Source organism: Biomphalaria glabrata, chromosome 2 (genome assembly GCF_947242115.1).
Source record: "Biomphalaria glabrata chromosome 2, xgBioGlab47.1, whole genome shotgun sequence".
Lineage (NCBI taxonomy): Eukaryota > Metazoa > Mollusca > Gastropoda > Planorbidae > Biomphalaria > Biomphalaria glabrata.
Window position 1 is genome coordinate 54,196,594 of NC_074712.1, and position 15,618 is coordinate 54,212,211.

Consider the following 15,618-nt stretch of genomic DNA (forward strand, 5'->3'; position numbering starts at 1 on the left):
GCAATTTTAGGCTATGAATCCTTGTTTTTTTTATCTAGAATCAGACACAGAATATTTATTAACCCAAGCTTCAGAAGGACATCAGATTATGTCAGCAAAATGAAACACCATCATAATAACAGACTTTGCAATGAATATTCATTGTAGCACATATTTTATAAATTACCCTCATCTTTTTTCAAACTTTGACAAATTTTACTATTTTAGTTTAATGAATTATTTTAATAATTTGTCTCTCCCTAGGAAGCTTGCAAGTGTTGCATGTTTTATTTGATTGTTTTTTTTGAGGAGTTGCAATATTTATTATTGAAGTTATATTTGTCTTCCACATTCTTAGTGTCACACAAGAGAAATGCAGTGTTGAAATTCAATCAGAATTTAATATCTTCAAAATCAATTATGGAAAAATCAATGATTTACATCAAACAAAAATCACTTATTTAAATGGTACAAGTACTAAGCGAGACCAACAAAAAGCTATCAACCATTAACAATGAACTGTGAACAAATGGGCAATGACTACTGACCAACTACCTATGATTTCATGCCTTATTTTCCATTTAAAGTCACTCCATAAGACTTTTCTAGGTGATTACATTATTTTTTAACCCTTCCTTCAAACTTTCTTAGGAATATTTATTTCCTGCTGACTTGTTTACAAGACATGTGTTCAAAGTCTTCCAAATGTTTCACTGACTAACACCCACCCCAATTTTTACCGAGCTTGATGTGTAGTAAGTGTCCCTAACAGCAGAGCAAGTCTAGAGGATATAAACTCCTCACTTAACAGCAGTTTAGCTTGGTAAGCAAGTTTTTGTTGTTGCATTCCTTCATTATTACACACAATTGGACCACATCAAAATTTGAAATTATACTTTTATAAGCTATCTCAACATGACCAATGCATAATTTTTCGACTCAGAACCGGACAAAACAAAATGAGACAGAATGAGACAACATATGTTCTGGAAGTTAAAAGTGGGGACTAGCAAAACTTGCCTTTGTGGAAGAGAATGCTGACCATGTCCTTCAAAGCTGCATACTATATTAAGAGGCCCAAACAAAACTGGCCCAAAAATCCTGCTATAGATGAAAAACAAAATGGAGAACTGCCTGATTTGGGAACCACTGCGCAGTTAATCTCAGATATAGGATTATTGATCTGAACCCTGCAACAAAATGAGAAAGAAGAAGAAAAACTATAAGTTTTATGAAATAAATCTTTGACAAGAATTTTATTCTAGCCACTTTCTGTACACAATAAGAGTTCTTAATAAAAAATACTGAGATAAAATAGCTACATTGATTGCTGTATAGCTACATAGCTAGTTATACGTTGAGGTCAACAGTCTTTATAGTTGAGTGAGAAAAGTCAGGTTTTTGGTTTTAAGTAGGTTCTTAAAAAATTATAAGACTCTTGAAAAATAAAAACACATTCTAAAAAGGATCTAAAGATGTACAGTAGTAAGTAATTCATTGTAACAAGAAATGTTTACAGTTAAAAAAAACTAAACCTTTGGGATACACAATTTTTGTTTATAAAAAAAAATCAACAGTATCCTGTATGTAAATATAGTGTTGTACTAGTTTTTTTAAAACAAAAATAGTCCTTTTTACAATAACAATCATGGCAATGTAAACATTAAAAAATCATCAACTTCTGTAAGTATTTTACAAAACAATTATATTATCATGAACACTATTATCATGAACACATGTTTGCTTAAAAACAGCATTTCTCAACCTCATCGGCACCAGGACTTGTTGACAAAGGGGTGCCCAGGTGGAGATTTTTTTAAAAGGATGAAAGGGATTCTGTTGTATTTACATTACTGAAATAGATCAATATTTAAATATTGATCAAGTGAAACAACATATTGTTACAAATGTTTAAAAACAATAAATAAAGAGAGGTCTTTTCAACTTACATGTATGGCCTTTTATAGCCTGCACAACAAGTAACTGCTACAAGATCTACTCAAAAAGTTCACTTGCAAAAGACATTTTGATAGGTATATTTTTTTTTCTAAGTGACACAATCATTCTGATGCTGTAGTTTTGAGAACCAAACAAGCTTGCTACAAATCATTTTATGACAAGTTAGCCCTTACTCAAATATGCTCTACGTGTGCCTTGAGAGAATCTCATACTGCAATATTGGCCCTTTCGACTCTCTTCTTTATTTGATAATATTTTATACACGCAGACCATAAAGAAACTAGAACATATGCAAACTAGAACTATGAGATTTATAACACACTTGATTAGAGTTACGCCATTTATAAAATCACTCAATTAAGAAACCCTTCAGGACAGAACACTACAAAGTAAAGTAGCAATTATACATAAAACACTAAACCATAATTTACAAATTCAAAAAAAAAACCTAATAAAATACTCAGAAAGACACAAAGATAAAGGCACATTCTTATTCACTAATGCTTTTAGAGCATGGAATGGGTTGCCTGAATCATCAAGGAAAACCAAAAACTTGGCAGATTTCAACATGCATGACTAGATTGACACATGAATATGTCTATAATTTATAAGATAAGATCTGAGAGAGTGACACAACTAAAAAGATTGAGAAACACAGACTTAAAAAATATTTCCAAATACAGCTAAATGCTTTCATCTCAACAAATCAATGTTTACACATGAAAACAATTTTGGAATTCATAGAGAACATACCGGTATGTTTATTAACAATAATATATTTCATTTATCTTATCAAATGTTATCAAGTAATTTGTATCTAAAAGAACCAAACATCAAAATGATGATGTTCCTGACAATTTTCTGATTTCTTCATAAGTCAACCAAAATACTAGAGACCAAGGAGCCTGAAAAATAAAATTAAAAAAGGCTTTCAACTTACAAATCTGTCAGTTAAAGGATCATTTTTCTATTTTAACCTCAAGATAATTTAACAATGCAAGAATGGTTTTAAAAAACAAAAGGTGACTTAAAATGTATTTAAATTTACTTAAAAATTTATTATAAAAAGTTTGGTGTTTTATAAATTGTCATCAGAACTTCTCAATCCAAAATGATGATGCAAAAATTGCTTCATCAAAAGGTAGATATAAGGGTTTTGAGAAAAACTGTATATAAATTTAGAATAAGTATTTTGTTTTACATGGTATCAATAAATTTCTTTCTTTATAATTTAATCTTACTGATGCTAGGGATGCTAGTTGCCAAGTCTACAAGAATTAGCACTAGAGCTAGAACAATACTAAAACTTGTATGAACTTGAACTAATAATTTCTGGTATGTTTACTCACAATACTGCAGCAATGATTTGTTTGAATTTTTTTTTACATTTTTATCAATGTGTTTAATCAACACTATGCTGAACTTTAAACAATTATTGCATTGTTATAGACAAAACCTTTTGATTAGTAAACAGCTAGGAGATGAGAAAATCTATTAGAAAATTTAGATTAGACAGTTTGTTTCCCCTTTCAGACCTAGCAATCTATAGGGCAGATAATGTAAAGGTCAGCTCTTTCTATGGCCCATGGTTAACAAGGTGTCATGTGGCCATCACAACGAACAGTCACCTTTACTTTTCTCTAACTAATGTCAGGTACCCATTAGAGTTGAGTGGACTCAGAGGAGCCCTAACATTAAAATTAAAAATTTCACTCTTCATCAGGATTTGAACCCAGGACCACATGTTTTGAACCTAAGCGCTCTACCACATAGCCACAATGCCTTCAGGTTAGACAGAAATAAACATAAAAAACTTGAGATTAGAAAACAAAACAAAGTATGCTCAGTAATAAAATTATATTTTTACCATTCTTGCCCAGATTGGTAATAGGCCTTTATATAGAGCCAAGAATCCTTCTTGTCGAACTGTTTTTACTAAACAGTCTACAGATCCTGAGTACAGAAGGCCTCTGATTAAAAAAATAAATCTTTAGGTTAAATAACTTAAACATAGCAGTAAGATCATAGAAGATTTTCTAAGAACCTCAAGTAATTGTTTTTGTAAACTCAACAAATGAGGTTAAAATCTCCAATAGTAAGTATAACATCTAGGCCTTTTCTTGTTGGGAAGTGATTTCACTGTTAGTTAAAAAAACTAAGTCAACAATAGATCTAAAGAACAACCTGGTAGCTCTGGAGACAAATCAAAATTAAAAAAAATACAGTTACAGCCTTATTGTTCCTCATGCTTTTTTTCAATATTAGGTTGTGCCCCTTACTTTATTTGATTCAACTTTTTGACTTTGTAAAGATGCTCCAAGGATTGACCCAGAAAGATGTTTTTAAAGAGTGGGGGCTTAAAAAGGCTTTAGTTTCTTTACATTGATGTACCTGAATCAGATGTCCTTATGGTTCGAGATTTCCCGAATCCCTTTTATGAACCATGTGACCCGGGAAAAGGCCTTTATCCCGTGGCCAGGATGAGAAATTGGCTCTTCACCAACCCCTCTGTCTGGAGTCCCGCCTTATCATAGGTATCATGTAATCACACCGAGCGAGGCCAGAGGCCAAGCCCACACGGGGCCTTCCATATGTCTATAATGTGCCATCGCACCAATGAGGGGACCATCACCACCCATATGGCCCCCATTGGGGAACGACGCGGTGGGAGTTTGGACTGGTTAGCAAGCCTTTTTCACATCCCACCATGTGCAATGTACACTCACTAGAGCGTACATATAGTAATTCGCTGGGAGCCATGTTCACTCCCATACTTAGCCTATCCACTTCCCTGGATGGATGTTTCCACGGAGGTGCCACGCTGAGGCGACGGGAGCTGGATGTACCAGATATTAGTGATTTCTTAAGCCATATTTTATGTGTTTTTAAATTTGTTATATATGGTTTTGTAAAAATATGAATAAATGTTGTAAAAAATATAAATAATTTATTAATTTGGATTATAATATATTTCCAGATTTTGTCTAGAGCTAGAGCTGTTGAGTTCTCCATTGTTGGTCAGTTTTTCTACTGGTAGTAACATATAGATCGTAAGGTCTGAAAAGGATAATTAGCTCAAAACTTCCATTTTATCTGTTTTAAAAGTAAAAAAATTAAAGTTAAGTTCCACTTTCAGACCTTGACATAGCATCCATATTATTCATCTGCTTTAACTCAGTAACTACTATTTCCAGTTTTAAAAAGTGGTGTTTTAACTCGTTCGGAAAGAATAGTAAAACAAATGAAAAAGAATTTAGAAAGTTTTTTTTATTTATATAGTTATTAGTACAAAAAAAAAATCCACTGAAGAATCAGCATTTATGTTAAAAAAAAAAAACAATAATAAAAAAACAAAAACAAAAAAATACATATCTGATTTTTGGTAAATAATAGTTGCTAAGTTTCTCTTCTTGTTTATAAACGTTCTATTGCATCATACTGTTTTAGTAGTCTAAAGTAAATCACATTAGTAGTTATAGGTTTAAACTGACTTCCTATTTCATAATGACAATAATAGACACAAATTGACCTACTTGCCATCTTTGGTTGGTTGATTCATGATTCTTGTTTTCACAACATCAGCTGGAGTACCCATCAGAGCTGCAATCACTCCTGAGCAAGCACTAAAAACAATTAGGAACACTTTCAATAGCTGTAGTCTAATTGACATTTTTTTGGTCTAGCCGAGACTTTAGTTGTTTTGAGAGTAGGAATAAGAAAAGTAAGTGATTGTATGAAACATTACATTGTGTAACACACACAATATGTGGACTGTATGTATCCAACTATGTGGAACTTAGGCCCCAAAAGGGAATTTGAGATATTTTATGAAAGAAACTTTTTATAATTCATGTATCCATATATGTTGAGTTTGAGTTTTTGGCACATCGGCACAATTTAGAGGGGACGGTGACTTAAGTTGAAAAACAAATTTACTCTTCATAAAATATACATTTTGATGCAGGAACTTTTGGTAAGTGAAGAGTGAACCTAGAATCCCGGCCTGCATACTCACACAAAAGAGACAAAAACTTTGGATTTTTAACACTAACATTGACAAAATTTGACAATATTTTTTGAGTTAAGCACTTAGATTGTATCTGACAATAGATTGGATTTAAACACTGCATATGTATACTTAACTTTGAACTTTTTAATCCAGATAAAAGAACTTTTGAGGTTAAGATATGACTACCTTGATTATTTTTAAGCTGTAAGAAAATTTACAAGATATAGCTTTTTTTTTCTTTTTTTTTTATATCCATGATTTTTCCAACTTCATGGACTTTTCTAATAGTTTTTAAGATTTTATTTTGATCTCAGAAAAAACTTACCTAGATAAGGTATGTGTGATATAATTATCTTGCAGATTTGTTTTAGACAAAATTGTATGTTTGACTGTGTCATAAGTAGCAAGATCTGAAATAGAATCAAGGAAACAATGTTACAAAATGTGTGAGCTAAACAAAATTAAGAAACATTTTTAAGATTTTGTCAAGAATAATATTCAACTGGCAACTGAAAGGTTTTGTTATATATACTTCTTTCTAGAAACAACTTAGTAAAGCATAATGCAAATTTTTTATGCATAATAATAAACAATAAAATGGAGAAAAAAATGTGCTAAATCAAATGGTAAGATCAATATTTAAATGATGCACTGAAGAATGACAATTTGTAGATGGTTGAAACAATGCTGATTAATAATTTTTGGCTTAACAAAAAATAAACTTAGGCCACTAGTAAGAATGCAGCTATCCGCACTAGATACATGGGATGGAGAACACTAAGAAAAAGATAAATCAATCGAAGGAAAGCAACACAAGAAGGTTTCACATTTCATCAGTCATGAACTATAGAAACTATTTGTACAGATAATTATATAGAGTTCAACTTTTTCAGATTGTACCACCACAACTTGTTAGGTAAGTCTAAGCACTAAGTACCACCACAACTTGTTAGGTAATTCTAAGCACTAAGTATCACCACAACTTGTTAGGTAAGTCTAAGCACTAAGTATCACCAAAACTTGTTAGGTAAGTCTGAGCACTAAGTATCACCAAAACTTGTTAGGTAAGTTTGAGCACTAAGTATCACCACAACTTGTTAGGTAAGTCTGAGCACTATATCAACACTAACAATTTACAATTATAAAATCAAGCTTAGTGCAGTGACTGTAGGTGAACTTAACACAAGAATGCTCCATTTCAGTAAAGAAACTTCTCAACAATATTTAGAAAAAAATAGAGATTAAATTCACAACTTTAATACTCAAGTAAAAAAAAAAATACAGACATTCTCAAATGCAATCTTAGATTTAGAATAAACTTTTTGAGTAGCATTAAGCTAACATCTATTTATAATTCAGTACCGGGTATAAAAAAAAAAGTTCCCCTTTCAGACCTTGTGCTCTATAGGGCAGATGATGTAAAGGCCATCTGTTTCTGTGGCCTATGGTTAACAAAGGATGTTTAGTGGCCAGCACAACGACCAACCGCCTTTACTTTCCCCAACCAATATCAGGTACCCATTAGAGATGCGTGAACTCAGAGGCGCCCGAAGCTTGCGAAATTAAAAATCCCAGTCTTCACCAGGATCGAAGCCAAGCGCTTTACCCTTCAGCCACCACGCCTCCAAAATTCAGTATAGATCTTCAAAAATGTGTTTGAAATGTTAAAACTTGAAATAACAAAAATCAGAATGACTGAAGAAAATGTCTGAATAAATTTTAAAATCATGTTTCTTGTAGTGGAATTAGAAAGAAACAATAAAACACTCTTCAGTAAAAAATTATTTTCAGACAATGGTTCATAATGGACAAAAAAATATATTTCTAGGCTTAAACAAGTGTCTCATTATTTTTCGAAATACCAGTACACTCAGGCCCACAGACAATACTCTTTCTGTATGCATTCAAGCACTTTTTCATTCAATTTATAGGAAATCCCAGTCAAATAGTTATTGCATACAAATGTCCTACATCTGTTGAACACACTAACTATAGCACCAGGATTTAGAAATTCTAATCAAAGTGGGAGATTTCTTTTTAAATATTCAATAATTAATTTTGAAGATTTATAAAAGGAAAACAATAATAGAAAAAAAAAAATGAAATATTAATAACTTTAAAAAAATTCACCATGACAAAATAGCATACTTGCTTCTCAATAGTTAAAAACAGACATCCAGGTTTTGGTTATTGAGTTGGTAGGGTCTGTTTGAAGGGAGATAATTAGAGATGCTCAAAAAGGAAATAAATAACCCCATGTCACCCCACCCTCAAAAAATAGCAAAGTGTACCTTTAATTTATCTTTACTTCTACAATATGAGACCAGAGGAGTTCTTTTTTTTTTAAAGAAAAGTTTTCAAAACAATGGCATTATTCTTGCTACAGAAGAAGCAATTGGGTTAACACTAAACATGCTGACACATAAACATTACACTAACCAAAAACAATGATAATTCCAATATTAAAACACTACAATATATAACGACGGTAGACAAGACAATGTGTGCTGCCCTAATGGTCCAACAGATTTAGTGAAAGGCAAAGGTGAAGAGACTATTTGAGTTTTATACAAGGTTATATTTGTCATAGTGTCAATTTAAATTTTCTAATGTATCTATAACTAATATCATCTAACCTCCTAAATTAACTAAAGCAGCCCTCTGAACATTTGGCACCCAACCAGTCCACAGACCTCTTACTCCACTTTCGGACAATATTTTTCTGAAAGCATGGGCTGTATTTTTAACACTGAAATTAATATTTAAAAAAAAAGCAAAAGATTAATATATAGTCAATGAATAAGTGAAAACAAAACAGCAAAATAAAAAAAACTATTATTATTATAAAGTTGTTGGGACTTTTTAATTTATTTACAAAAGTTTATTTATGGACTTCAATAAAGTAGACATCAACTTAGTTTGGAATAGACCTGCAATTTCATTATCCTAGTAATTGAATATTAAAATCAAAACTTTAAAATCCTGTATATTTTTATCCACCTGTGTACTTCAATAAAACATAAGTGTTGTTACATAAGCAAAACTACCTGTTACGTAATATCTGAAGTTTCCTTAGAAGATGAGAATGAGAACCTTTATTACATTTAGTTCTATAATTAAATATTTTAAGATAATATTGATAGATACTCATTAGTATTTCATTTTTATTAATACCTATGCATACAAGATTTAATGTGGACACAAAAGATCACAAAATTTATGGGCAAACTCTTTCTTTAAAGATGATTATAGAAAGACATAAGCTTTTTTTAATCAATGTGTTTAACTAATGGCCTATGACCTGGATTTTCAGTTTTGTTTCAAGTCTTTGTTTTATGATAAAAACATATCTCTGTTGTTTTTTTTTAATATTGTTGGTAACAAATTAAGTTAAAGATTCTGAAAGCATAAGTGTTCAAAATAAATTGAATAAATTTAAAATGAACGCACCGACGAGGTTTTCCTTCTAGTCTTCGCCTGCCCTCCATTTGCATCTGAACTTTGACCAGATCTGCTGGACTTGAAAGAAACTGTCCAGCTGCTCCTGCTAATAATCCTGATAAAGTTGCTTTCCTGAGAGTTATTATTATTAGGATGAATTATTTATTTATTAAAAAAAAATTTCTATAGAAAAACTCAAATTATGAATCTACAATAAGACCTTTAGACTATCAGTAACAGCAGGTTAAAATTTAAAAAAAAGGAGAGATGACAAAAAAAGAAATAACATGGTAACAACGGAAGTTTCACAAACTCAAAAGCAGCTCTGCAGATTAGTCACTTACATGTCTTATAGCTTAATCACATTCCCATTGAGTAACCACAAATTAACCTATCATAGTCCATTAATATCACTAACAGAAATTTTGTAAGAAAAATGAGCTATGAAAGCTAACAGCACAGGACCTAAAAATATTTTTTTATCATTATTTTCCCACTTTATTTAATTTTTTTACTATTAACTTACGTAATTTTTTTTTTTTCGTAGACAATCTCAAACACATACAGCTATTTAAAACACAAACTGAAATGATCTTTTTTAAAATGCTTGATAGGTTTGTGCAAACACTATGAGCATAGTAAAAACAAAAGTGTTCACATTTACCAAACAGAAAAAGTTCCGTCAGAGTTTTTCTTGAAAACATTTTCTCGTAGGATTTCATAAAAACTCATTCTGCTGCCTGAATATACTGTAAAAGAACACATATATTTATAAAATAATTATGGTTTTGTTCCAAAGATTAAGCAGCAGTAGAGCAGTTCTAGATGTGACATACATATTTTGAAATATCCAAAGCAGACAAAACTGTTGTCTGCCGGTGGTTATTTAAATTTTCTTTCACTATTTATGTAGTTTTTCCACAAGTTTTTGGCATGGGCCTTAAATTGGTAATATTAAACATATTCATATGTTTATTTTGTGTTTACAAGAAACTTTTCAACAATTCCATATAAACTATTATTTTAAAAATGTTACAAGTTAAAAAAGAAAAAAGAACTCCTACCAATATGTCGATATAGTGCTGGTGTTACACCCTGCCATAATTTTCTTACACCTTCTTCTTTGGCTAGAGATTCAATCAAATTAATACAAAAATAAATGTCAATGTTTGAATCAATGGAAGGAAACTTGTATCAATAAAAGGGAATACATTGTTCTTAGCTATATTCATCCCCAGAAAGTAAATTAAATAGATTGGTAACTGGGCTATTCTTCAAAATCAAAGCGGTTTTAAAAGTAGATATTATTTTACAACCGCTGGGCTAATACTTTTTAAAAAATTAACAATTTACTCAAAATTTTTATCCTGAAGATTTAATTTTATGAGGACCAATGCTCTTGTAAATTATACTAGCTTAGTGGAATTTTAAGTTGCTTGGATGGACTTCTCAGTTCTTTACAAAAGAAAAAAAAAATAGTTTCTGCTCTTTTGTTAACAAAATTTTTTTTTTATAGTTTTGGAAATCTGTATTTAATCTAATGTCAGTAAGGATAATCTCAAGCTGCTTATGAAAACTCCAAAGTGTCACGCGTCCCAATCACTTCAGATGATCAAGCCCAACATTTAGCATGATTGTGTGGCTTTGTGAAAAAGATTTAAAGGTTATCTAGTTGGTTGGAGATATAACTCGATTGTTTTCTTTGGACCATGGCAGCTTATGACACAGGAGAAACCCATGATCCCTTTAGCTAAGGCCCAGGAACGTGCCCCAGAGAGGAAACTTTCTAACAAACCCTATTCACTAGAAGCATATATAGAAACTAAGTTATTTTAAAATAAACAAGTAAATAAACTGTTACCTATACCCACAGCTGTGGCAATCATTCCTCTGTGTTGGGCTGAATGACTTAGTGAATGACCCATTGAATGATGACCTTTTTCACCTTGAATCTGAAGTCTTGTTTTTGTCAAGTCAAGTGGATAAGTGACTGAAAACCAAAGTTTAAAAAATGTACTGTTTAAAACTGAGTAATCATATTACAATATTTTCACAAATTTATGTTCAAATAAATAAACATGAACCCTTTCTGAATTTAAATGAAGTCTTGCTTTTTTGTTGTTGTTGTTGATCTTTTTTAAAATTAGGCTAATGGCTAATTGGTGAATCATTGTTTTAACCTTGTTACAAATTAACAATATTTGTGATATAATTAAAAGTGTGAATTGATTCTTGAAGTGGGCAATAACTTCCTTTTTCAACCTGATGCTCAAATGGGTCAATCATTAAACTCTACTTACTTGAGGGTGTGATGATCACACTTGCTGGGGATTATATGATCAAACTTGACAATTCAATGAAATGAAGAAAGAAACATCTCTCTGTATTTTCTTCAAACTTCTTTAATAACTTCTTCAACTTTCACATCAAATTAACTTCTTAATTCAATAACAACTTGACACTTCATAAATAAAACTTAAAGATACATAAAACTTCACTTAGTATAACTTCAACTTCAACTACTAAAACTTTACTTAATGGACCCGCTAATATCACAAAACTTGTTACTAATCGAGGACTGAGCGAGGACCCCGTCTAACTGACTTTCCCTCAATTTATACCTTCCTTAATCGTACATTCCAGAATCATGGAAACTTCTCCCCTAATTATTTTAATAACTTTGACCTTCTAGAAGCTGACGTGTGCTATTTTTTTCTTTAACCCCTTTCTTTGATTGGATACCTAAAATTAACTTGTTTACGCTGGACACTTGCACTGGTTTGAACTCGAGCTTCTAGAAACTGGTCGAAATAGGTCACAGACTCGACTCGTGACAGAGGGCTTATTACAGCCCTGGAAAAAAAATATTATAGCTGATATTAAATGTATGCTGTATGTTTCAATACAGTGAAAGTTTGAGGGGCTTCCCAGACCTGACAAATAGGAACAGGCATAACAAATATGACAGGAGCAGTGACTAAGTGGTAAAGCACTTGGGTTCCAAACTGAGAGAATTTTTATTTAAGGATCTTTAAGCCAAATCTGAGTCCACCCATCTCTAATGGGTACCTGACATTAGTTGGAGAAAAGTAAAGGCAGTTGGTCATTGTGCTGACAACATGACACCCTTGCTGTGGGCCATAAAAACAGATTACCAATTGATTGCAAGGTCTGAAAAGAGTGCTATAAAGAATACAAGTCATGGTTTCCTCTTTCTCCCCATAGCTAAAGCTGGCTGGGTGGTTTCACCAAAATAAAAGCCAGTCTAGGTCAAATAGTCAACCCAATCTTTGTCTGGGACCCCTGAACTCAAGAAAACAGAAGACACAAAATAGAACAGTGAGATTCATAACAAAGGAATATTCATATCTGATTAGAGTAACACCTTAAGTAAAATAATTAAATCTAGAGACCCTATAGAATAGAGGTTTTAAAAGTAAAGTAGCAATTATACATAAAACACTGAACCATAATCTTCAAATACAAAAACAAAACCTAATAAAATACTCAGAAATACACAAAGATAAACGCACATTCATTGTTCCATATGCTAGCAGGGGGCCCAGGGGGCTTGACCTCTTTAGTGGCCTCTACATTTTGCGTAATATTTAATTTTTAATGTCAAAAACTCAGTTGGGGGCCGAGAGGATTTTAAAATTATCCCCCTCCTCCCCCCACCCTAGCTACGCCACTGTATGCTAGGATAAATTTGTACAAATACTCCTTTTCCTAGTACTATTAGAGCATGAAATGGATTGCCTTAGTCAGCCAGGAAAACCAATGATTTGGCAGAGTTTAAGTCATTGATTAATATGCATTTATAACTATATTGACACAGGATGGAAGAAATCATATTCTTCTTTTATGAAGTTAAGTCTGCATTTTATAACATTAGACATTCACAATGCCATAGCTTCCTACTACTTCATTCGGTGATAAAAAAAGAGGTTTACTAGGAGCACTGACATTTTAATAATAATATAAAATTTAGGCCAATTTAGGATTTTAAGATACATATTTATTAAGTCTAGACCCTACTTCTTCTTCTTCCTCGTTCTCATTTTTATGTTGGAGTGTTCAGATGACTAGACTAATATATGAGATGAACTGCACAGTGGTTTCCAAATCAGGGAGCTCTCCATATAGTTTTCTTTCTATTGTGGTGTTTTGGGGCCAGTGTCTTGTACGGGCCACATGGTAAAGAGAACAGTTTTGAAGGACATGGTCAGCATTCTCTGGTGACACTCCACATGGGCAGATTTCACAGGTTCCAATTTTGAGCTTCCGGTACATATGCTGTCTCATTCTGTTGCGTCCGGCCCTGAGTCGAAAGATTAGACGATCTTGTCAGGATAGCTTATAATTGGGCATCATCTTTCTTGTGATTTGGATGAGAGTTTGTCCATTTCTCATTTATTTTATTTACTATTAGTTTCTTCATTCTCCTGGATAGAGTGCAATGTTTAATTGTGAGTTTGTTCTCCCACTCTTGGCGAATGTGTCAGCCTTCTCATTTCCTTTATTTCTACATGTGCTTGATAAAAAGAACTTAGGGTAGTTCTTTGAGGGGTGTCATTTAATGCCCCAAATGTAGATCATTTAAAGCTTGGAAGTATTATAGATATGATACCCAATGTATGGAGCGACATTGAATAGGTGCTGGTCATTTTAAACTATAGCGAGCGCAGGTGGATTTGGGTTTAACACCCATGGCTAAGGGTATGATTCTCTATTCCTATTCAACATGAAGGAGATGCTACAGTGGTCAATTCTCCGATATATAATCATTGGTTACACTCAACAAAGGAGTAGAACTTAGTATTTATTTACAGCATACAATGGGTAACAAATATAATATAGAATACACAATCATCAATACTAAAAAGTATTAAATGTGCCCAAATTAAATATTCAAGGGCGCTTAGACTAGATTCAATAATAGATTACTTATGGGTATCATAGCATTACCCAAATATCCAGTACACACACCTAGAAAGAATAATATCTCCTTACTCTAAACATAATAACCGAAAACAATCTACTCAGACAAGGTCAGCTCTACAACTGACTAGACTGACCACAGGAAACCTTTTTAACCCCCTTGAAAACCCTGTGCTACAACAGCTCACAATGCAACTAATAAAATAAACAAACACACACACAATCTCACATGTTACACAGTAACACACCCCTGCTCTTGACACTGGAAACCATTGAATAACAGTTTTTTTTTTTGCTGTTGTTGAGCTTCTTAAGTGTTGAGTAGTTTTATATAGGAGAAATCAGAGTTTTCCATGCTTTGGAGGATTGTTTTCGCATTGGCTAGAAAGACAATCTGACTGTGTGGGGTACTTGGATGATTTGCTAGCATGGTAGCAGTAGCGTAGCAGCTAGTTCTAGTGCTTCCCTTTTGCTTTCTGCTCTTTGTGGCTGTCAGAGAGTTCTCCAGTTCAACTGCCAGTTGCAATGGATTTTTTTTCTAATTTTTCTCCATTAGGCCATTCTAAACCTATATTTTATTATTAATATAGGAATATAGTATTACCAATAATTGTATTATTTACTGTAATTTACATATGATAATCAATATTATAATAATAATTACCAGACTCAGCAACTACAGCAGATGTGGCTGAAAGAGTATATTTAAAAATAAATGATTCTTGACGTGTCAGTGAAACCATACTTATTACTTTTAATACTAGATCTAGATGATAGATCTAGATCTAATGATAATCTAGAATCTAGATCTATCTAGTATTCTAGTCTAGTCTAATAACTCGAGTCAAAGTTTAAAAGCCAGGGTCAGGCCCAGGGAAACATCGTCTCTCGAGACATGAAAAAAAATCATTAAATTTATTTATATCATTAAATGCCACTGTTGCACTATTAATTGACTTTTACTTTTAACATCTAGATCTAGTCATCTACTAGATTATCATCTAGAACTGACTAACTAGAATTACTCTAGATCTAGACTGAAGACTAGATCTATATTAGTATATATCTAGATTATAGACCTAGATAGACCTAGACAAAGTCGCGAAGGTGATCAGCTGTGTTTACATCGGAATAATTTAGATTCGTTTTTTTGTTTTTTTTTAATTTACGGTGTAAACTTTAAAGCTACACCTCTAAATTCAACATTTATTGCTAAAAGTCATTAGATAAACTCTACTGAAACAAAATAAACACATAAGTAACTAGAGCTGCTACGTACATACGTTTAT

At 32.3% G+C, this 15,618-nt stretch overlaps 1 protein-coding gene across 1 annotated transcript; it reads right to left on the reverse strand.

Annotated features, from left to right (window-relative positions):
- Positions 1-360: 360 nt before the first annotated feature.
- LOC106070020 (mitochondrial uncoupling protein 4-like) lies at positions 361-15,464 on the reverse strand. Its single transcript, XM_013229863.2, has 10 exons — positions 14,994-15,464; positions 11,250-11,378; positions 10,453-10,515; positions 10,053-10,137; positions 9,398-9,520; positions 8,584-8,696; positions 6,273-6,357; positions 5,472-5,561; positions 3,806-3,908; positions 361-2,843 (listed from the first exon to the last, which is right to left on the reverse strand). The coding sequence occupies exons 1-10, from the start codon at positions 15,070-15,072 to the stop codon at positions 2,772-2,774; spliced, it is 942 nt and encodes a 313-aa protein (XP_013085317.2). The 5' UTR covers positions 15,073-15,464; the 3' UTR covers positions 361-2,771.
- Positions 15,465-15,618: the final 154 nt, after the last annotated feature.